This window comes from Thalia democratica, chromosome 5 (genome assembly GCF_965202585.1).
Source record: "Thalia democratica chromosome 5, ktThaDemo2.hap1.1, whole genome shotgun sequence".
NCBI classification, from domain to species: Eukaryota; Metazoa; Chordata; class Thaliacea; order Salpida; family Salpidae; genus Thalia; species Thalia democratica.
Genome location: NC_139169.1, coordinates 47555712 through 47581153, shown reverse-complemented (window position 1 = coordinate 47581153; position 25442 = coordinate 47555712). Strand labels below are relative to the sequence as shown.

General features: G+C 23.7%; 1 protein-coding gene across 1 annotated transcript; it reads left to right on the top strand.

Annotated features, from left to right (window-relative positions):
- The first annotated feature begins 12460 nt into the window (after nucleotides 1-12460).
- LOC145837042 (4-hydroxyphenylpyruvate dioxygenase-like) lies at nucleotides 12461-21922 on the top strand. The gene is made up of 11 exons (XM_082944810.1): nucleotides 12461-12590; nucleotides 13246-13272; nucleotides 13547-13609; nucleotides 13746-13840; nucleotides 14581-14716; nucleotides 14936-15132; nucleotides 15285-15362; nucleotides 15975-16209; nucleotides 16725-16847; nucleotides 19162-19278; nucleotides 21367-21922. Exons 1-11 carry the CDS (start codon nucleotides 12588-12590, stop codon nucleotides 21448-21450), a joined length of 1158 nt encoding a protein of 385 aa, XP_082800936.1. The 5' UTR covers nucleotides 12461-12587; the 3' UTR covers nucleotides 21451-21922.
- The last annotated feature ends 3520 nt before the right edge of the window (nucleotides 21923-25442 follow it).

Here is a 25442-nt window from a genome sequence, read left to right as displayed (position 1 = left end):
TTCTTTTAGAATATAGTATTATATAATATTTTATTATGTTTCTTAACTATTAAAAAAAAAGTTTTTAAAAATATACATTTGTTTAAAATTGTAATTAAATAGAAAGTAATATCTGTTTCCAAACAAACAAAAATGAAGTTTAATTAAGCGTTTAAAAAAATAAACTATAAAAGTTTTCACACGTAATTTAAATTTTTTTTATTTTTTATTTTAGCTTTCCACAGAAAAGTTAGAATTTATTAGTTTATGTTTAAAACAGTACATATAAATACCAATTAAAATATAAAGTTTTCGTTTTTTACACAAAAAGTTTTAGAGTAAAACTTTTAGAACACAATTAAAAGACTCTAGTACTTTTTTTATATACAACATTTCAACTAAGCAAAAAGTATATACACACTATACAAGTTTTTAAAGTTTATATTGAATTAAATGTTTATTAAAAAACAAAAAATAAAAAACAAAATTATGGTGAACGAATATACTAATTCCATAACATAAATAACTTTTGTAATTAAAACTCGTAAAATGAATACACTACTGAAATAAGTGTACAGTACCTTATACAAAGCAAAACAATGATAATTATTTAATGATGTTATTTAAAAGAATATTTAAGTCTTAATTTTAATAAAAACAAGTATTTTTCACGATAATTCTTTTAGTCTTAGACTGTTCAGTTGAACGACAGTATTATTTCGAAAGTTGTTGTTTATAACTAAGATTTTTCTTTACAACTTTACAAATAATAAATTTTTCTACACAAATTAACTAGCTTTAATTAACTATTTTGTTATCGAAAATAAAATTAATAAATCAGATTTTCTTTAGTTATTTGTGAGATTAAAAGTTGACTTTTAATAACAAAAAATACTTTAAGCAAGATCTCAGTTAATATTTATCATAAAAAAATGAAAAAACCACAAAAAAAAAACTATTTTACAACTTTTTTTATAAAGTCTATTATAAAAATTCGTTTTTTAGATTATAACTATCTGATTAGTTATATTTTATCAAATGCATTATTTGTACCACCTATACAAATTTATCTATTCAAATTATTTTTACTTTGCTTAAAAAAAATTATGCGTAGAAAAGGATTTAAGCACAATACAATATTTAAGTTTCAAAGTCATTGTCATCGCAACAAGCTTTTAGAAAAGTTAGTACATTATAAAGTTGAGTGCTTTTTCTTAATGTATATTTTCTTCATTATTTTCACACTCAAACTTTTATAAACAACAAAATAAAAAAGACTGTTTATTTTTCTGTTTAAATTTATGTAAGACATATAAAAAGCTAGTAATTTAAATTGTTAAACTTCAAACTATTATTCTAATTATCTTCTTCGAGCATTGATTTTAAGTATAGTATACTTAAAATTCTAGACATAAACTAGATAAAACAAAACTTTCTAAACCGATAATAAAAATTATACTGTTTGCATATTTTAAATACTAAAAAAGAAAGCAGGTTGAAAAGGAAGTTGCTTTGAAATTTTTTCTTAGTTTCGCTTTAACTAAACACCACTAGCTGAAATTTTTCTAACGTATGTTTTTTTTTTAGCTAGGTGTTGCATCTATCTGTGAAGTATTGAAAAAAAATTAAAATATATATAAGCAGTTTTTTGTTTAGTAATCAAATAATAAAGACATTTTCATTAGACTTCGTTTTTATCAAAAAAAGAAAAACATTAAGCTATATCTTTAATATTCTAGTGATCTAATGTAGTTGTAAAGCTAAAACAAAGCGCTTAAAAGAACTTTTAAACAATAAGTTTTATTTAAAAACAATATCTAGTCAATTACTATTTAACTGTCACGATAAAAAAATACTATAGACAAAATTGCAGTAACAAAGCACTTTAACTGAAACAATTAGAATTTGGTTTAGGAAAGTAAATAATGTACTTTTTACAGTTTCAAATAAAAATAAACTAAAAAGTGAAACTTTACTAAATTCTTTGTCATGTTTCAATTCGTGTTCGTAAGAACTGTTTAAAAACTAATTAAAACAGTCTGTCACTGATAAGAAATCAAGTACAATCTATTGCTAAACCATGTAGCCAACAATGTATCTATATCTGTCAATTTTAGAGCTTATTACAAATATATTACGCTAATGTTTGTTTTACAAAAACTGACTAATTCAACAGACAAACGTTAAAAAAATTGAAGTTTTGTTTTCTACATGATGTTTTTAGACATACTAAGTAAAAAAAATAAAATATTATTTTTTTTTTGCAAAATTAAAAATTGTGTTTAACTATCAAAAAATGTATATCAAGAACTTAATTAATATTGTTATATAAACAAACTTTTTTTTTTCTTTATTTAGTTTTGTAAAATACACAAAAAATTGTGATATTAAAAAGTTATTTGGTGCTTATGCTTACTATTAAAAGTTATTCAGATAGAAAAAGAATAGCAATAAACTAGTTTAAGCTTGAGTACATCATTTTCATACATGCTTTTTGGAAACAAAATAAATAAACTAGTTTTCAGAATGTTTAATAGTTGTTTTAATAATTAGTATCGAGTTTATACCAGTATTTTTTATTTAATTTAAAAAAACGTCTTAACTAGATTTTTTTTAAATAAATAAACAAGTCAGTTTTATAAAAGCATGATTATTTATATAAAAATTGCTACTTCTTTATAAGCATAAAAATAGAAATATATAGTTAAATATTCCGTAAAGTTATGTTTAACTTTAAAAAATGAAATGTCAAGGGCTACTTGTATGTAAGTGGTTTTGACAAAAATAATACACACTTTTAGAGACATAAGAAATGTTGTAACAATAAGTATAGTAATATGCACGCAGGAAGCAGTAACAGACTTAAGCATTATAAACATAAAGTTTTAGCTAAATAAACTTTTAGTAGTATCTTAAAAACAGTCTATTTGAACAAAAATATATATAATTTTATATTAAAAAAAAAACGAAGATAAGCTTTTCTATACAAATTAAGTTTAGCAGTAATCAAAGTTACAGTCTTGCCTAATTAGAATAAAAATACTAATTAGATAAAGTCACTTACAACATCCAACGCTAGAGAGTTAATAGTATTTCACTAATACTTTTTAAATACATAACTCTTTATTAGTTTTTTGAAAGAAATCATTGAATTGTGTGTATATTTATATAGTTTATTTTAAATAAATTAGAAATTAACGTAGTATAAACGTATAAAAGATAATAACTTTTTAGCTTAACTAGTTTAAATTAAAATTATACATAAATCGAACTTAAGATATTTGCTATAATTGGTTATTAAAAAGTCTAAAAAATACTAAACGATGAACTTAAAAAAATCATTTTAAAATATATTATGTCGATCTTATAAAGCATAACCTTAGTTTTTAATTATTTTCTTAATTTATTTTAAAAATTGATAAAAGTTTATCAAAAGTTTTTGTTACATCTAAACTACTAAAATAGAAATAAAATCAAAATTAAAAGGTTTACTAATTTAGTTGATTAAGATAAAAGTTTTAAAGCTGTAGTATTTTTATAAATGATTATTTTCACGTAAAAATGTAGCATGTATAAATGTGAGTTTTTCAGTCTTTCCTTTAATATTGTTAAATTAAAAACCAAAGTAAAAAAATATTTTATCAAAAACAGCTTGAACTTATAAAAATTTGAATATAAAAGTTTAGAAGATATATTTTAAAGTAATTTTGTTATGTTTAAAATTACGTTTGATCAAGATAATTTTGCAAGTCTTATTTAAAATTCCTATTTTATATACATAGTTGATCAAAAATTGCTTTGAATGAAAAAGTAGTTCACATGGTTGCTTATTTTAGCGTTATAAACAATGATATTGAAACTTTTGTCAAATATTTGAGAAGCTTAAGCAAATATTTTGAAATCATATTTAGCTATAACACAAAAACCGAAGAATGCTACATATTTAACAATTACAATTTTTTTTAACAAATAATTTGGAAATACTTTAAAACGCAAAAAAAATAAATAAACAATGATGAAGGGAGATTGACTTTAAATGATAGTAGCTTTAATGGAACAGAAAACACGTTTAAAAATAAAGGTAATAGAGTACAAAACAAAGTTAGTAGTAAATACTAAGTTTGATGTTTTAGATAATTATCATTTTGAATATCTTTTGTCGCCTTTTTTCATCGAATAATAATTAGTACATACTAAACGAACAATAAGTTGCATAACTAATAAAATAATTCAAAAATTTCAGAATTTTAAGTGTTGAATTATGGACAATGTTTAAAAACAACAATTAACGAAAAATTATGTTATTTTATTAAGTAAGCACATTATAAAACTATCTAATTAAAAATGATTCAAAAAATAAAAATAAAAGTGCGAATCTTAAATTTAAAATTTTTGGTATAAACCAAGTATTTAAACAAAAAGGGTCAAAGGAATTTATATTACTGCTACAACTATCTTAATGTATATAGTTTAACAATTTTCCTTTTGAAAGGAACTTTGAATGGATGTTTAAAAAATCTTTTTTCAATTTTTTGTTTTATGCTGTTTTCTTTACTTATTTAAAATATAACGTAAACAAAAAAATGCAAAGTTATAGTTTTTTAATTGTCAATTTTTAGAAAAATTCTAAACAAGTAAAACGTAATTAAAGTCTCAAATAAAACTTTAACTTAAAAAATAATCTTTTAAACTAATAGTTCTTTCGAACTTCATTATGGATTTATATAAACATCTTAAAAATTTGTGTTAAGTATTTAAGCTTCGTATTGTTTTATTTCAGTAAAATATGACTTATGCACGGTAGTGAAATTACTTACAAAATTAATACTTGTAAATCCTTTTTAAATCATCACTTTTCAAAGATACTAAATTACTTTTAATTAATTTGGTTATAATATAGTCAAAGATTGATAAAACTCTTAAGAACGAAAATAATCAGACTTAAAGTATTAGCTATCTAATTTCATTTTGCTTTATGTTTTTTTTTATATTTACAATTAGGTTTATTATAAACTATAAATTGAGGAAAGTAAAACTATATATTTTTTTTGTTTTGTTAGAGCTTTTAAAAGCTTATAAAAAATAAAATATAAAGTTTTTGATTGAAAAACAATTTATTGTACTGAATTTATTCAGTACAAATAAAAAATGATCTTTTATAGAATGTTTTTAAAGTAAAACTGTCTAAATCAGGGTTTCCCAAATTGGGCCAAGTAGCCTCTTGGGGATCGTTACAGAAACTTAGGGGGCCATGAGCAGCAAAGGGGGTAAAATGGGGCCATAAGGTCATATTTTAAACTTACACTAGATATTCTGGAGTTGATAATTATCAGCAAAAAAAAAAAGGTCTTAAGCGTTTTTAATGGTAGTTTTGAAACTTATACTAGATATTATGGTAAATTCTGGAAATTTAGAGACCACAAGCCGTAAAAGGGGTAGCCACAAGGCCATAATTTAAAACTTACACTAGATATTCTGGACTTGATGATGGAAAGAAAAAAGAAAGGTCTTAGGCGGTTTCAATGGTAGTTTTTTGAGAAATTTTGTGTTGAGAGCCTACCTTTTTCTATTCCTCTAAAGGGGGCCTGTTGAAAAAAAGTTTGGGAAATCCTGGTCTGGATAGTTAACAAAATAATAATTCCAGATTATGTGACTATTGCTTTTAAATTTATCAAAATGTTATAAGCAGATAATTTTTATTATCACTATATACAAAGAGTCACAGTTTGAAAATCCGTTTTGCGGTGAAACTGAGTAACTGTAAATTTAGTAATAAGTTATTTTTTTATCATATAAATTTTGAGTTTGCATTGACTCCTGTGTTAAATATTTTTACCAGATATTTAATATAATACACATAAAACTTGTAATAATGCATACATATATACTTGTCGTTAAATGCTGACTAAATTTAGAAGAAGAAAGTAAAAAAATAACTCAAGTTTTTAAAGTAAAGTTAATTACTAAACTTATAAAACTAAATTCTAAAATACATACTCTAGACCAGCGGTTCTTAACCTTTTATTCATGTTTTGCCCCTTTTTGGAGGGTTATAACAAAATTAACCCTTTTTGAAAGGTAGTTATGAAATCTACCCCAAATATAAAAAATAGTATTTAGTTTTGAGAAATTTTATTTCTTGAACTTTAAGCTTGTTAAATACGAAAAACCGTAAAACTTAAAGAGTTTATTTAATCTAAAAAAAATAAGTAAAATACTTACATATAAATTGAAAAGACAATTAAAAAACGTTAAATTACATAACTTAAAATAAGGAAAAATTACCCCATAAAACAAGGGAATTTCTATTTGATGTATGATTTTAGTTTTCAAATCTACCAAAATTTGATTACAGCAAAAACCTTTCAAATGGTTTTGCAACAACTGACGTAACTTGTGTTGTAAACGAAAATTTCAAAACTTGGTTTGAAGCTATACACTAAAGTTTTGACTTCCAAGCCATTAGTTTTGGAATGAAAAATAAAAAGAAAATATCTCTATTACCCATTACCAGTATATATTTATAGACGATTTCATATTTAAACAACCTATTTATATTTTAGTTTGAAATATATCTTAAAGTTTAATCAATTAATTGTATATTTGTTTTCAAATTGATAAGATAAGTTGACTATAAAACTTCTAACAAAGTAAGTTCACACAAATTCAAAATTTGTTTAAACGATGCTTCGAATTTTTACTTAAACGAAAAATAAAATTTATATACATTACATATAGCTAGTTTTATTAATAATGCTGGATATAAAAGAAAAAAATCGTCCTTTAGATTAGAAAAAAAATGTTTTTTTATATGTTATTCTAAACAAGTGATAGAGTTTGTTTAAATATGTTTCAAAAACGCTGTTAACACTTTTTTTAGTGTCTTGGATACTCTAGAACAGCGGTTCTCAATCTTTTTTTTAATTTTTACTCATTTTTGGAAGATTATTACCAAATTTACCCCCAATATACAAAATAGTATTTAATTTGAGGAAAAATAATAGAGTTTTTGAACTTTAAGCTTATTAAATCTAAGAAATACTAAAATTTAAAAAGTTTATTTAACTTTAAAAAAATAACAGTTAAATATTAACTTATAAATTAAAATATTAATTAAAAGTATTGGTTTACATAACTTGTAATTAAGAAAATTTACCCCTTAAAACAAGGTAATTTACTCCCAGGGTTAAATATACCCCGGTTTAAGAATCGCCGCTCTAGAACAAACTTAAAAGATAAATAAATTGAATACAAAAAAATTTTTTAGTACAGTAATTTAAAATAAAAAATGAAAACTTTGTCTTTTTTAAAAATTATACTTGCTAAAGTTTAAAAATAGTTATACTAATTTCAACTTAGTGTCAGTTAATTTTTTTTTGTGCTATGATTTTCTTCGTAACTTGTTAAAATTAACAATATTTTTATACTAAACATTTAAATTAGTTTTAAAAAACTTTAAAGACCCATGAAAAGACTTAAAAAACATTTGATATATTCTTTACATATATTATACACTTTTAAAACTTCTAATTTCATATGATTAGCTTAATACTTTTAAAGTGTTAAAAAAATCTTACAAAAGAATAAGTAAGCGTTTTTTAATGCTTTTTTGCTTAAAATATGCATGGTTTAATAAATGTTTCAGACAAGATTATCAGTATTAGCACACCCAAAGTTTGACTAATTTCTGTTGTATAGATTATAAAGCGAACAATAAACAGCATAAAAGAATAAAAAACACAAAAATCTGAAAATAACAGTTGTAAAAAATTCACTAGCTCACACAAGTCTTCGTATTTTAAACAGAACCTTAAATGACTTTTTCTATAACGTTAAAGTGATAAAAAGTTATTCTAACTTTAAAAATATTGCTTAATACTTTTATGCAGAAAAATAAATTTATTAAGTTTATTTGTAAATTGTGTAATCATAGTTTTCTTTAATAATAAGTCTAAAATTCTAAACATTACCGTTAATTAGAATAAGATTATTTTTTATTAACATTATTAATAAAAATTTGACTGTAAGGAGAGAAAAACTATATAAGAAGCTATAAAGTATCTGCTGCATTATATAGCTAAACTTCTGAAAACAAAAACTAAACAGAAGTTTTAAAATATGCCTTGTACTGCAAACTAAAAAATGTGTTAACTTAAGTTTTTTTGTATAAGCACAAGGTCTTTCAGTAAATCACTTCGTTTGACAAAATCTTTAAGCGTTGATTTCTTTTTAGTTTTAATGTATACTATGATTATTACTGTTTAGTTGTTAGAATTTTTTAAATTATATTTATAACTAAAATGAAAATTTCAAATTTTCAAAAAAAAAAACCTTTTTTCTTACTAAAAAAACTTGAAATTAATTTTTTTGTTTTTAGGATAGTAATAATTTTAATGTAAATAAAACAAATGTTACAAAGCTCATTTAAACGCTAGTTTTAGAAAATTGTTTCTTAATTTTTTTTTCATAACATAACGCGTTCTATAAAGAAATAAAAGAACCATTGGCCTCCTCAAATAACATTTCTCAAAAAAACTACTCTAAAGTACGTCTAAGACTTTTTTTTTGCTTTTCATCATCAACACTAGAATATCTTTTGTAAGTTTCAAATTACTGCCTTATCCCCCCTAAGTTTTGTAAATGGCCATGTTTTAGAACAAAATTTATAAAAAAAATTATTACGCAAAAAAGTATAAACATTATTACATAGCGCAAAAAAATAACTTTTACCATGTAGTAGTTTAAGTTATTAGTGTTCTATACATTTAGAATAAAGTTAAGAAATATTATTACAAAAAAAAAAGTTTACTAATGTCTCTTGTTGATACGTAAACAAACATAAAATAAGCAGTGATAAAACATATTTTAATCACCACTAAAAATTAAACTTGCTTGAGAAACAACTATAACTTTAGCTTTTGGACTTACTTATACTACTCGGCAGAGTTGCGATAAACTAATAATGCTCATATGTAAAACATTAAATTACTTTTTTTTATTTTTAAAGTATTATAGAGAGTTAAGTTTATTTTCTAATGTTTTGATCAGATAATCAGAAAATTTAAATGTTAAACTAAATTTAATAAACCTTTAAATCTCAACAGCTTATCAATTTTAGTTTAATGCTGCTAAATCTTTTCTATGAGATGTAAACAATTTTTTAAACAAGTTAATAAAACTGAATATGTTTATTTTTCAAAACAAATATTACAAACAATGAAATAGTCTAAGATTATTAAAAAAATTTAAAGCTACAGAGCCAACTTGAGAATTTAAATAAATAATATATGTTGTATATTCATTATAAACGTTTTAACAAAACATCCTAATAAAAAAAAGCAATGTTTACTTCATCTTGTGTGGTTTTTAAAAATATTCCTACATAGCAGTCATAATACGGCTGCTACACTAAGAGAAAATTTTAGTAAAATTAGAGCTTAAATTTTTATTAAGTACTATAATGATGTACAAGCGAGTTATCTCCGGAGAAAGTTTCAAAATTACTTTAATGGTGCATGGTGCTTCAATTAAGATTTTACTTAGTTTGATCGGGTTTTACAAAATAGTTTTCATATAAAAGTATCATATGAAAACTATACAAACGATGTCTTATAAGGCAAATTATCCTGCATATTGGTGATAACCATTATTAACAGCTGTTTCATTTGAGTCTCTATTTTCTTAAAAGTTTTGAGCTACTTAGTCAAAATGCTAACTATAATCCTTTTTTTTTTACTGTATTCAACCAATATTTTACTTTTAATCGTTTACATTTTATTAATCTTGCAATTTGAAAAAATTTAGCAATTTTTTTTAAACTGTATAAAACTCGAGAGCCCATCATTTCTAACCGACGTTCATTTTTAACCCGATCATTTCTAACCAGATCACTTCTAACTCAATCATTTCTTACCCGATAATTTCTAACATGATCACTTCTTACCCGCTCACTTCAAACACAATCATTTTTAACCAGATCATTTCTAACTCAATCATTTCTAACTCTATCAGTAAATGTTTTATTTATTTTTAGATTTCTTTATTAAGAATTTATTTTTGAAACAAACTAAACTTTAAAAAAGTGTTATTTTTTTGCAATTTAAGTTTTTTGTCTTAAGCAAAACTTAATGTTAATAATTTTCTACTAATATGTACTTTTGATAGTTATTTCAATTCAATTTATTACACTTCCAACTTATTTTGTGTATTTTGACTATTTTATCAATCTGCTTAAATCAAAGTTTTATTTTTTGTTTGTATAAGATTTACTACACGACGATCATTCTAAAAAAGGATAAATTAGGGTCTTCTTTGTACTAATCTAAATTCACTGACGGAAAAAATATCTTTATTAAACATTAAAATGTTGAATTTTAAATAAATTATTTTTAATGTGCTACCCAAACTATTAACTACAAAAGGGTCTATAAATGTTGTTTTTTAGTTTCAGTAACTTAAAAAATGTTTTATTTAGCATTTCTGTTTTTTTAGTTTTTAGCAAAAATATCATTGTTCATCAGTGAACTTAGGTTTTCTTATTTTTTCTATTTGACAAGAAGACCTTAAATAAAGACAAAAACACAAAAGTGCTCAAAAAACTTGGTCCAAGTACCTGGTGTACGAAAAAATCTTTCGGTTATCGAGTCCACCATTTGGATAACGTCTTTAATTGTTTTGAGTACAGCTAAATTAAAACTTATGGTAATATATTTATTACTTTATATTTACTCAACTTAAAAGAGCTAAAAAAACGTAAGCACAAATAAAAAAACAACGGAACCAAGTACTTTATAAAAATTAAAAATATCTACAGCTAAACTAATTACAATTAAGAGCAAAATATGTAACAATATAATGTAATTTATAATTTAATTTATAATCATATAATGTAATTTATAAAGTAATTTTCATTGTGAAAAAATAAATATGTTAATTTAAGTACTAGTTTAAGTCATAACTAAAGTATTTTTGATTTTATATAACCTTCATTGAAAGTTTTTAAGAAGATTAATTAGACGAGATTTGATAACCCTCGAACTTTTAACAATAATAAACAAATCTGTTTAAGTGACTATACTTAAAAATTAAAATTTTCCGCCAAATAAAACAGAAGTGTTCTAAATTGTTTGCTGTTTGTTTTAATTTAATTATCTAAACAATTCTTTATAAGTTGTAGAACCACTTATGCAAGTTTTTAAGCTTAAATGGAAACTACAGACTATAAAATGGTATATATAAATGAACAATTATACACCGCTTGCGCTAGACTTACAACAAAGCTTATGGACTGTATAATAAAAAAAAATTCTGATCATTATATTTGTAAAAGTTTAATTTAAAAAATATAATTGTGTTAAAATGATATTCTAGTTACGTAATAAATGACAAAAATATAAAACTTAAATGTAGCTAAAACATCTTACTTTAAGAACTCATAAGGCAAAACTTAAAAAAAAAATCTAGTAAATCATATCAAATTAAAAAATAATGTTCGATTTAAGCAGGTTTATAAAAGGAAATGATTCATAATAAGGAAAACAAATTGAAATTACAAAGTCAAACTACAATTTATTTTAATTAAAGCTATATAAACTTAAAGTTTTGGTTAAGATAAAGTAAACTATATATTGATGTAAGAACAGTTTTGTTAACATTAATTAAGTTTTAAATTAAACACTGATTAAAAAATATCTAAACAACAACAAATTTTTACTGATCGGGTTAGAAATGACCAGGTTAGATACCATCAAGTTAGAAATGATCAGGTTAGAAATGATCGGGTTAGAAATGATCGGGTTAGAAATGATAGTAAGCCATAAAACTCTAAGGTAAACTATAAAGTATAAAAAATGATATCAAAACAATTTAAATTTAGTTTTAGTTTTTAATCAGTATTTATCATTTGTTACATTTTTGCTTCATTATGTTAAGTAGCATTCTAAATAGAGTTATGTGTATGGTATTTACTAATAAAATATTTTTTTTCTAATATATATAAGTTCTACTTAAATGAAGTTTCTAGTTTTTAAAATAATAAAAAACAAAATATGATTTTATAATAAATATCTAAACTTGATACATAAAAATAAAAACGTTGTAAAGCTTTTTGTCATTACACAGTAGCATTAATGAAATAATGAAAGTAATCAACTAAAAACTGAGTTTTTTTAAGAAAATGCGTAGTTGTATGTCATAAACAAATAAAGTGTTTTCAAAATAAATTTTTATAGTTGTAGCTTAATAATATTATTCTGACCATATTTAATCAAAATATAACCAGTGTAATAATATTATAAAACAAAATTGTATATAAACTTTTCCATTGTAACTCTGACTTACTTAAAGCACTGACGCCTATTTTAAAACAACCAATAAGAACAAGCTAACGTTCTATTGAACTCTAATGCAGTGTGCTAAACACGCTCTAAACTTTCACGTTGTTTTACGTCATTTCTATCGATTTATGAGCAACTAAGTTTCATTAACTAAGAACTACATTTATAAGCAACTACGCTTAATTTAAAGCTTTGTTTTAGCAATATAAGTTATTAATATTCCTACAAAAGTAGAACAAATATTTTCAGAAATATCTAAAAAACTTCTTCAATATGGTTAGTTATTTAACAACCCGCTTTTTTCTGTAATTTAGTTGAAAGGTTTCTGTTTAAAACATAAAAAAACAAATTAGATAAATTAATTTATGATGTTTTTCTAAGTTTACAAGATTGAATTACGTTGAAAAGTGCATACAAAACAATTAAAAACAAAAAAGTTAATTTATATAGATATTAAAATATATTCAATTTAATAACTGGGTTTAGGTTGAACTAAATATAAAAAACTGTTTTTTTTTTTAGAATAAGGTTTGTAAGTCAGAGACCGGCAGAATCTTATTAAAAATGGTCAGACTTATTAAACTAAGTTTTTTTTACCCCCACACTAAAAGAAAAAGGTTCTTTGCGGGACATAGTATTTATTGAGAATTTTACGTTCAAGTAAAAAATTTATATATGCGCAATTATATAAAAAAAAAGATAGCACAGTTTAATTATAAGTAAGAAAATAAATAAGTTTGTAATGCAAAAAGCTTGAGTTAGTTTATTCTTCGTTATTTTTTTTTACTTAAAAAGTAAGTCGCGGGCCAAAAATGTTTGCTTTGAGTGACAAAGTTTTCAGACACCTGTGTTAAGTATTAAAATAACAAAAACCTATTTTAGTTTTGAATATTTTCATATACTAATATTATAACTTAAAATTGTTTTTCAGACATACTATCAAGACAAAGGTCAAAAGGTAAAAACAACTTTTAATAAATAAATCATCTTACCTTTCATTGATCTATTAAGTATATATTTTTTTTTTAATATAAATGCCATAAAGTTAAAAAAATAAATGTGTAGTTTTAACTTATAAAAACTTAAAAAACATACAATTCATTAAAGTTTGTTTTTACTGATTTAAAATTTTAGAGTACTGATAAGAATTTTTGTAATAAAAAAGCTAATTTAAGCTTATTTCTAAAATAACTTTTAAACATAAACAAAAATTAAAATAACTAAACTTTTAGCATGAAAAAGGAGAATTCAAATGCTTTGATCATGTAACATTTTGGGTAGGAAATGCTAAACAGGTGGATTTATATCTTTTATTCCTAAATAAATAATTATTTTAAAATTAAAATTAGTTCTCTATTTTATTTTTCAGAATTACTGTGTAAGTTTTTCTAATTTCGTTGCTATAATTACTGTATTAATTATCTGTTATAGTCAGCTGGATTTTATTGTTCGCACCTTGGATTTGAACCTTTTGCTTACAAAGGTCTTGAGACAGGTGAAAGAAATGTCGTCTGTCACGTTGTAAAGTTAGTTGGATTTTTAAAATATTGACTTAAACATTAAAAGTTATTACAAATTAGTTAAACAACACTGTAAATTTTTAATTATTCACTGAAAACATTTGTTTTGAAGATGTTTATAAAAATATGCAACATAGATTAGTGAATTATACAGTCTGTACACACTAGACAATTTACAATAGCTATGACAAGTAGATTAAGATTTATCACAAAATAAATTCGAGAACTATTTTCTACCGATTTAAGTTTTTGTGCCTTGCAAAATTATTCATGTGCACACTACAGTGTACAGTTTTAGACTTTGAAATACACTGCTATCATAGTAGTTGCTTACGGCTACTTTAAAGACAAGAAATATAAAACTCACAAAAAACATTACTTTAATATGAAAATACTTGTTCGTTATGTTGCTTTTAAGCTAGAGTTGTAGTTTTAAATGTTGTTTTAATACTTTAAAACTGGCTAATTCTAGTAAAACACCCTTGTTTAAGCTAAGTTGTAGTTCTTGTAATATATTTTTGTAGTTTTTAGCACTAAAAAATTGATTAAAACTCATTTGAATTACAAAGAAAAAATTTATACTGTGTATTACTTATATAACTTAACACAATTTTAATTTAAATAAGTAAAATAAATGATACAACTGTTTTTTTTTAAATAATTAAAATTAATTTTAGAATCTTAAGTAAATGTAATCATTTTTTGTTTTTAAAACAAGTTAGAATATGATTTTTTTTAAATTTTAGACAAAATGATATTCTTTTTGAGTTCCAGTCAGCTTTAAATCCTGGAAATGAAGAGTTTACAGCTCACCTTGGAAAACATGGAGACGCTGTTAAGGATATCGCTTTCTCTGTAGAAGATTGCAGGGGACTTATTGATGTAAATCAAGTTTTTAGTCTGCTTAAATATATTTAATTTTTTTAAATATTGTATGTTTACTTTTAGTTTATTAACACAGTTCTTCTTTATTATAAGTTTAATCAAATTGTTTTGAGTTGTTTCTGTAGTCTACTTGCAATAACGTGTAAGAACATAAAAGTTAAACAAAAATGTTTAGTTTTTAGAGTAGGGTAAATTTAAGACTAAAATGTTATTTAGGAAATGAAAAAACGAAACGTTGCGGACATTGTCAGAGATTGTTGGGAGGAAGAGGACGAATATGGCAAAGTTACTTACGCTGTCGTGAAGACTTATGGTGACACCACGCACACATTAGTCGAACGTAGTGCGTACAATGGATTATTCTTACCTGGATACAAACCTCCACTATTTGAGCCAAAAATTTATAAAGACTTGTGAGTTTATTGCATCTTTGATTGTTCTGTGTTTTAAAACTGTTCCTTCCTGTCTTTACGCATTTATATTGCATAATAGAAGTACCTTTCGTGCTTTTAAAAGTTTTAAAAGTTTCGAATTAAAACAAAATAAAAAGTATTTACAATTGCAGACCCAAATCAAATCTCCTTTTTATCGACCATTGTGTAGGAAATCAACCAGAAAATAAGATGAATGAAGCATCTGACTGGTAATTGTTTTATACGGAATAATTTTGCTACAAAACAAGTTTTCAACTTAGTTGTACATATTTTAAGACTCTTAAACCAACATGTACACTTTAACTCTTGTTAGAGATAGAGAATAAGTTTTGTACTGACTAGTAGTCGTACCTTAACATTATGATCAAAAAGTAAAAGACAAGTTTCTTTGCTTGGTTTCGGTCACACAAAATTGTTTTAACGTGTTTTAATATTTATAAAAAACTTTTTATAGTAATCTAGTTACATACTGCTAGAGTTTTAAGAAAAAAATCTGTAAATAAACAAATTATTCAAGTAATCAACTCACTTAGAAATACTGTTTAAAAGTCCTGCAAAATAAATGAAATCTTTTAAAAATGGAGTAGGTCTTACGAAGAATACTATACACTTTTTTTTACATTATTTATGAAACTCTAAAAAATACTTTAAAAACTTGTTTTCTTAAAACTTATCAAGTATAGCAAAAATAGTTTTGGAAAATTTAAACAACATAATATGCAACTAGTTATTATAACTTTAGTTTACTCTAGATATTTGAAAAAAACTAATTTAAACTGACTACATTAGGACAGTTTTTAATAAAAAAATGTTATTTAAAGGTACGAAAATAATTTACTTTTCCATCGCTTCTGGAGCATTGACGATAAACTGATGCACACTGATTACAGTGCATTACGTTCAATTGTCGTTACTAATCACAAAGAAACTATTAAAATGCCGATAAATGAGCCGGCTCCAGGAAAAAGGAAGAGCCAGATTCAGGAGTATTGCGACTACAACGGAGGCGCAGGAGTACAACATATTGCACTTCGAACTAATAATGTCATTGATACTGTTAGTTTACTTGACAATATTAGTGTAATTCTTTGCTACTAAAAGTACATACTTATATAATTTAGTTAATGTTTGAAAACGTCTGTTTTGACAGGCTTAATTTTATACCAGTATTAAAAAACTTGATTTATTCATAAAATATTTTTTACGATTTTATACAGCGTAAAATAGTTTTTTTGAAGTGTTTTTTTTTGTCTTATATATTTCTTTCTTTTACCAATTAAAAGTATCTAATATTTTTTTTAATGAAGAGAATAAGTTAGAAAACTAATTTGAATATATCATCTGTTTATAACCTTTAAATAAACAATTTATGCAGTGTAATATCAAATTTTTAGTAAATAAAACTTTTTGCTACAAAAAAAAAAGCTGGTTTCTTGTATATGTTTATACTTTTAATAACATAAAATAAGCATCCGAAAAGTTTTTCTTTATAAGTTATATGTCGTAAAACGTCCTTTTTAAGTACAAACAGTTCAAATAAATTACTCATATCAGAAAAATAAAATTACTAGGTCACTAAACTCAGAGAGCGTGGCATGGAATTTTTATCTATTCCAGACACATACTACGATTGCTTGAAAAAAAATCTAGCCAACTCAAAAACGGTGGTTAAAGAAGATATGGAACTTTTAAAGGTTAGCTTTTTTGAAAATAAAATGTTGTAATAGTCTTAACATGTTAGAAAATAAGTGTTCAATGTTTAATAAATCTTGAAATAAAATGTATCTGTTAAATATAAACACTTAAATTGAAAAACCAAACAAATATATATCAAAATACATCCAATAATTTTTTTTGTGTTTTTAGACTTAATGTTTTTGATACAAGTTGAATATGTCTGTTGTTAGGTTCTAGAAGCTTTAAAATAGTTTAAAAAATAAATGTTTAAACATGTCTTAAGTTATATATAATCTACTTTACAATTAACTTTAAAGCGCACTCAAACATTTGTTTAGTTTTTATTATATATTGTTAGTCATATATATATTATATGGTACAAAACAAACACTAGTTTACACATGATTTGCCTTTATGCGTAAGCATAAGTATTTTCTCTAAACTACTGCTTAATTTGGTGCAAAATTGGTCTATATACAAAAATTAAGATATCATGACGTACAAATCTGTGAGTTGAAAGGGGTAATAGTAAATTATTGGTTATATGTAAGTCTATAATATAATGCATTACTTTTTGGCATAAACTGTGTGTTGTATTGTATTTTAGTAAATAACTCTGGTTTTAATTATTTTAGTAATCTAGAAGGAGATAGTTTTGAATAACTCATTTATGATAGTTATATTTTCTAATAAATTGACACTTTTTTTTCAGAAGGCGATAAAAGGTGTTAAATTTCTATTTATAAAAAGTAATTAAGTAGTAGGTACGTTTGAACTGTTTAACTCTAGAGAAGAGATTTGTATAACATTGTACTTATACGTATAGTCTAAACTCTGAAGTCAGTATTAAAGAAAAAAAAAGTAAAAACTTTGTTTGTTTTAAAAAAGTTAATAGAGAAATCTTTAAAAATGACATAAATAAGATGAAATTAGATTCAAAGTATTAAATCATCTAGTTTTATACTGTGACTGAGTTGTTTTACCTTTTGTAAACAAGAAGTACGGTCCATTTAAGATTTTACAATAATGGATGAGATATTTGACTACTTCTCAAAAGTCAAAAAATTCAAGGTTATTCAAAACTTTCAAAATTTAGTTATAAAATTAGTTATACAGTTATTAAAGTTGCAACACACGATTTGTAAATTTCAAAACATTGATGACTATTGCCAAACAAATGCATTAAGACTAATGACTACGCAATTAAAACATGACGTTTAGATTGTGCTAGTTTGACTTTGCTAATTAGTTATAACAAGCGATTAAATATAACAAACATATTTGTCTTTCGTTTTTAGAAATTTCCTATTCTATTCTTCAGAGGTTTTCTATGTTTCAATAAACTTAAAGTTACTACAGCATATATTTTGAAATTGAACTTTAAATATTTTTATTATTTTCTAAACTACAAAAGTGTTATTTTATACAACTTCAGGTTTTAAGTAATTATGATTGAAAACAAATTATGTTTCAATCTTTGTAAAAATACACTGATTATAGTATTTTTATGATTAAATAAAAACATCATGCCACGAAGTTGTACTTATTTTAGTATGCCTAAGCTATTCTCCCGTTAAGTTTTATGACTAGTCGAAATATTTATTTCTATTTTATATAATGGTTTTCCTTTCTTTAAATCCAGTTATTAAATTACAGTTATTAAAAATATCAAAAATATATTATGTAATACTATATTTTATAAAAAAATGTTCTAATTATTTAGCACTGTACAATTCGGTTGTTCTTGTATTAATGCATTTTGAACTAATTAGTTTTATAATAAGTTGCTATACTTTTGTTTTATTTAAATAAATGAGTTCAATATAACAATAATCGTCTAACAATAATTTTTCAATACATCTCTAAACAACAAATATTTATGTTTTACAGCAATTACGTTATCCCTACTTTGATAACTCTTAATTTATTTCATGTTTCACTATTATTTGTTATAAACAGTACTTGAAATTTTGTTACACTTTACACTACAACTACATCTGCATTTAGACTATTCAGAATTACGTAAAGCGCTAGAAAAGTAGTTTATAATTTTAAATTATAAAAGTACATTATAAATTTGTTACTCAGTTTAATTTAACAGCTTGGATGTAATATTTCTAATAAATTAAAAGTTTCATTCTTAGAGAACAAAAAAGAAGCTTTGCATGTTTTATACTTTTTTTTAACTGCATGAAAAAGTTTTTGTACTTTCTACTAAATTTGTGCAATATTTTCGGGGACTTTGTAGTTTATTAATTTTTTTTTTACTTTATATTATATAATCTCATTATGTCTATTTTGACCATTAAACATAGCGTAATTGTGTTTCAGAAAAACAAGATTTTAGTTGATTTTGATGAAAAGGGCTACTTGTTGCAAATATTTACTAAACCTATGCAAGATAGACCAACATTTTTTATTGAGTGCATCCAGCGTGAAAACCACCAGGTAAACAGTATTGAATAGAAATAAAAAAATATAAAGGTAATTGTTATACCATATACTAAAAAAAGCGCTAATTTAACAACTAAAGCTTTATAAACAAAAGAGTAGTTCATATGTACAAAATATCATCTTTTACGTTTTTAGCTACAGGTTTGTTAAAATGAAGTTGTATTTAATGTTACAATTTATCTGACTAAACAAAACTTATATTGGTACATACAACTAGACATATGAATATTCGTTTTCAAATGTTTCAAACAACTATTTTTAAAACAAAAACTAAAACATATAAAAAAAGGAGCGTAAAACGTTTTTCTATCTTTTGAAGAAATATTTTAGTTAATTTTCAAATAAAAGTTATATAGTTCATAGTATTCCAAGAAATACTAATTGATACTGATAACATTAGTACTTAACAAATGAAAACAGATTAGCAATCCGTTTTTTATTTGATTTAAAAAGTTTATACTTTGTTTGATTTTGTCTTTTAAAGTTATTGTTAATTTTTAGTAGTAACAATTTATTAAAAATAAGCTATCTCAGCTCTTAAGATAAAACACTTAACATGTCCTTGGCATGACATTAAACTGTATCCTGGTGCATGACTCGATAACTGAAAAGATTTTTCGTACACCAGGATTCCTTGGACCAAATTTTTTGAGCGCTTTTTTTTTCGTTCAATAAGCAATATGAAACTAAAAAGAGATCTTTTGTTAATTAAAACATTTGTAATTCTGATCAAAAATAACTACTTTAGAGAATATGTATTGTATTATTTGTTTAGATATGTTTAACAAGAAATAAAGTTAAAAAATAATCTTGATTAAGAAGTATATATTTCAATATGTAAACAAGTTTGATAACAGACTATAAATAACTAAAAACTTATTTATTTATAAAAAATACTGTTGATTACATTATAATTTTACTTTAAAAACATACATAGATTATATTTAAACTAATTGTCTTTGCTCATAGTTCTTTTAAAACCTTTATCAGCAAGCAAGTGAGCCTTTTACGTTACTTTAAGATTTTAATAACTTAAATTCTAAAAATATTGTAGTATTATTAGTATATGAAAAACTAACAATTTAACTTAAAAAACGATCACCAACAGTATTTTGTAGTGTAATGTATCTAAGAATAATTATAAATGATAACTGTAATCAAATTAAGAAATTCATTTAAAAAAAACTTAATTTTACAAGTTTGAAATGTCATTCTTCAATTTGTTTTTTAAACTATTGTTTAATTTTGTTGAACATTTTTCGAACACATAGTTTTAATTATTTTGTTCTTTAAAGTTCTGTATAATCTGTTTTTTACTGGTCTTTCTAAAAACTGAAATTTATAACCTAACTAAAATAGTACAACTTTTAGAAAGACAAGTAAGAATTATATAGAAATAAGTATTTCTAACAAGATTATTAAGGATAGTAGTGGATTATAAAAACCAAAGAAAAAATAAACTTATATCATGTGTTCAAACAATATATAATAAATTAAATTATAATTCAAATAAAAAACTTAAAAATGACATACCAAGTTTATATTATTAAGTTCTGTGTTAGGGTAACTTTTATGTTATTGACAGTTAACAATTAAAGTAACTATTAACCATAATACCTAACATAATATTTTTGGTGAAATCATCGATTTTTTTTTTGTTTTTCAATAAGCTATGAATTACAGTCTGCTTTCAAACTTATTAACATTTTGAAATAACTCTTCTATTTAAACTGAAATTAAATTTTGACTTTACTCCTCGTTAGATTTATCTAATTTAGTGATATATATTACTATATATATATATATATATATATATATATATATATATATAAGTATGTAGTTTTCAGCAGAATTAAAAAGGTTTTAATAAACGAAATCTCATTCTGTGTGTTTAGTTTTTAGAATTGCGACAGCTTTTTTATGGTATTTTAGCTAAAAGTTCATTGTTTAAGTTCTCATAAGCTTTACCATTCTTCTCTTAAAAAGGGCAGACTAAAAACTTAAATTTTATCCTTAACTATGGCAGTTTTAGGCGTAATTTAACAAGAACATATTTAAAACATAAAAATTACATTTTTACAGGGTTTCGGAGCAGGAAACTTTAAAACGTTGTTTACAGCGATCGAAATTGACCAAAATGCACGCGGAAACTTGACTGAGAATTAATAAAAAAAGCTGTTTGAACTAATTAACTTTTAAAACGAAAAAAAGTTAGCAATTATAAAATCGTCTCAAATTTATAAACTTTTTTGTTTTTGCTTGATGTGATCTTGATGATACAGTGGTTTTTATTTACATGTTGTTTAAAAAGAATATTTTTAGTTTTTAATTTTAAATAAGGTGCTTAAAAGCAACATTGAAAAAAAAAACTTTTTATAAAACTACATACTAATTTTTTTTTAAATGATTTGCGTCAGCTATGTACTTAACTAATGTAATATTAACTGTGTTTTTCTTTAAATTATTTTTATATAAAAATTATTAAGTTTTTCAAGGTAACAAGTTTTGTATATTCTTATCATACAATCTTGTAAAATTCTAATTTTAAGCAAAACAAATCATTACAAACTATTTTGTATTCTAACTAAAAGTTACACTCTTTTAATTAGATGTAAAATAAAAAAATAGCTCACTGTTATTTTATTTTTCTTTTTTTTGTTGAATAATTACTTTTTGTAATTAAAATGTGTTTTAATCAACTAGCTTCTAAAAAAATAAAACAAAGTTTGCACAATAGTTGTTTTGTAGTTTGTCCTGGATGCTGTTGATCGTGGGATGAAGTTCATTATTCATTATTGATAGCGCGAAACATCTCAACTTTGTTGATGATGACCAAAAAAAATACTACCAACCGCGTCGCGTGCTGCAGATTGACATTGTCAAACAAAAAAATCCCCTAGTTTGAAACATTTAGATCAAAATCGTTTAGGTAATATTAAGAAATAGATAATTTTTCAAGTAAAAATATTTTAACATATTTGTTTAAGTAAATCTTATGTAAAATATAAAAGAATAAGTATATATATATATATTACAGCTTTCTATTCTTAGAGCTTTTTTGAGACTCCGTAGATCTGTTCTTAAACTTATTTGAGAGCAGTGAAACGCCGTTAGTCGGAAGTAAGTTTTGAAACAAAAACATCTGTGGTATATATATATATATAAATATATAGAATTAAGTTATTTAACTTAATAAATTAAATTTTTCACACTGAGCCCACCTTGAGGGCTTTATTATTTAAAAGGTTTATTTAAAGATGCAAAACTCAAAGGACTCGAGTTTCGTGACTATACACTCATCAGCTTCAAAACAAGTTTAAAATAAAGCACAAAACAAAATCACTAATGAAAGTTAAAAACTTTTTGCATAAATAGATTATGACGTTATTTTGAAACTATCAAAAATCATGCAAAACGGTTTGTGCAAAAATTAATTTACCAATCGACAAAAAACTAGCAAAAGTTCATAAAACTTCAGTGAGTAACTATATATTAGGACAGATAATTGAAAGAGATAAAGATAAAATAAAGATGCAAATTGAAATTTAGGTTATTTTAAGATGAAATTAAAACTTGTTAAACTTTAAAAGCGACTTTTTTATATGTCTACAAGACAATACAAATTCGCTTCTTTTGTTTAGGCATCTCTTGTCTTTCAGTGCATACACAACGGCTGATGCTTCTTTGAGACACAGCTTACATATTGGGCTATTGCCGTCGGCTATAGGCTGTGCTCTTTTAATAACTTCCCAGGATATTTCGAAGTCAATACCGCTGCACTTTAAGCCACAAACATACTTCGAAAGCTCAGTGTCATTTTCATGTATGCCGCCTTTAAAATATTTTTTATGATTGGCATACCTGAATCTAAACTGAGTCGAGCACAAGCCGACATAGAACCTCGTCTCAACGCCAGAGTTAACTGTGGCCTTATAGACGATGTTCTCTGAACGGCAATTACCCCCTTTCAAATCATATTTACAGCTACCAGCGCAGCCACATTGACTTTGAATTCCTGAGTTTTGATTTAAAATTTTTTGGTTGTGTGCCTTAATTATATTCTCTAAATTTACCGTACACAAATAACTTATTCGCATATTATGTTTGTTGAAAATTTTTGTTAGCGAATTCAAAGTCAATGTGGTGAAAAAGGTGTTAAGTAAAACGATGCAAAAAAACGTTAAATTTTTAAAGGGGCCCCACTACAAAAGTAAAAAACCCCAATTCGATGGAAGTTATTGTGAAATGCAAAGCAAAAGAACATTCTTTAGAATAAAAAAAAAATTCTAAGTTAGCATTAAAGAAATTGAAAGTAATTGGTTTTAAAGTTTGGTTAAAAAAAAATAACAAAAAAAGTCATTCAAGCCAAGTTTACACTCGTAAAATATTAATCTAAAACAACTAACTTTTTATTCAAATAAAAAATCAAGTTAAATGAACTTTTTTTCTAATATACAAAATTAACAAACTAACAAAAAAAAAATTGTAAAATAAACTATAAAAATTGATATCTAATCATTCAGGAGACAAAGGTATATTTAGTTTAATAAATTTTTATAAAAATAAATATATACGATACCTTGTTAGAGTGAAAACTCAAATGTTATGAAAACATTAAAAAGCAGATGGTAGATTGTTTTTTAAAACGTAAAACCAAATTTCTAAAAAGTTATGATGTAATACTACAGAACAAGAACAATAACAGTTTAACAACCTTTCTATAAACTTCATATTAAGTAATTTTACATTTAAAATAAGTGTATGAAACTAAGTTTTAATAAGTTGAAATATAGGTTGATATAAGTTAAAGTATAAGATTTATCTATCATTCTGTCACCTTAATTATTTTTCAATCATTTTAAAAATAATTGAAATTTTAAAACCATAATTAAAATAGAATGTATTTACTTAAAAAATTAAATTGGAGGTAAATAATAAAATATTTTTTTTGGAAAATTTAGTATTTCTCTTTAATAAAGAAAACTTTTAGCTCTCCAACTTTAACCAGCTGTATGTCAAAATTTAATTTCAAAGAGCAGTTAAAACAACTTATAATTTAGTTTAAGTCTACAAAGTAAGGTTAAGCTTTAATATCTGTATAAATTTTAAGTCAACCAACAAATCATCTATGAACAGTATCTAATTCTTATAAATGTATGTATTTTGATCAGAATTTAAAAAATACTTGAATTAAAATTAAGGCAACAGCAGGTTACTTATGTTAGGTTTTTAACAGCAAAAAATGACCATTTCACAAAAAATCTATCTTTTCCTTGATTTTCTAGTAATTTTTTACAACTTTTTTCTGAAATTTATTTGATTTCTAAAGTTTTGTAAAAATACATTTTTTAGTTTTAGAGTATATTTTAGTTAAAAAAATATTTTCATAACTTTTGCCGTATTTTTAAAATTAATATTTTCAAATTATGTCAAAAAAATTTGTTTTAAATCAAGCTAAGAACAATTCCTAAAGTTTTTAGGTTACTAGCTTAAATATTAACAGAAGAGATAACTTTATAAATTTTGTAGTTTTTTATTTAGTTTCCCCCTCAAATATAAGATTCTTACTTTGACTGGCCTTATCTAAATTTGAATTTTGAAAATCAGTAAAATTGATTTGTAGGCTAGCTAAAGATTTAAAAAGTTACTTAAAAAAATTTCACATAGCCCACCTCCTCATGACTTAAGTTAATAAAATGTTGTGGATCTAACATTATCCATATTTTTTACAAAAAAATGGTCCTACTAAGCGAATGCTAAATTTACTCATAACAAGTATTTTTAATTATTGAAATGATTTTTGTACACAATTTGTATTATCATTATAAGGCAAACACATTTAAAACTTGCATTTAACTTATTAGCTACGTATTGCTTATTTACATAGTAAGAACTATCAAAAAACAAAATTGATTATGTACTATTGTTGGCAGGTTTTTTGTCGTAAATAATTACCATTTGCAACTAAAAAGTATAATAGTTTTATTCATTGTTAATTCGAAGCTTTTTGTCTTACTACCACAAAACTTTATCAAGAATGTAAGATGAATTAGCAATTAATTTTCAATAAGTTGGTAATTTGTAATAGTATGAAGTAAACAATAGATGTTTAAGATTTAAAATGTTCATAACTGTAGAGAGTAAATATGGTAACTAAA

What these genes read in the sequence shown, in the direction of transcription:
- LOC145837042 (XM_082944810.1), top strand. An exon ending in CTAATAATGTCATTGATACT is followed by an intron (nt 16,210 to 16,724) that starts GTTAGTTTACTT and finishes TAAAATTACTAG; the next exon opens with GTCACTAAACTCAGAGAGCG. An exon ending in AAGATATGGAACTTTTAAAG is followed by an intron (nt 16,848 to 19,161) that starts GTTAGCTTTTTT and finishes ATTGTGTTTCAG; the next exon opens with AAAAACAAGATTTTAGTTGA.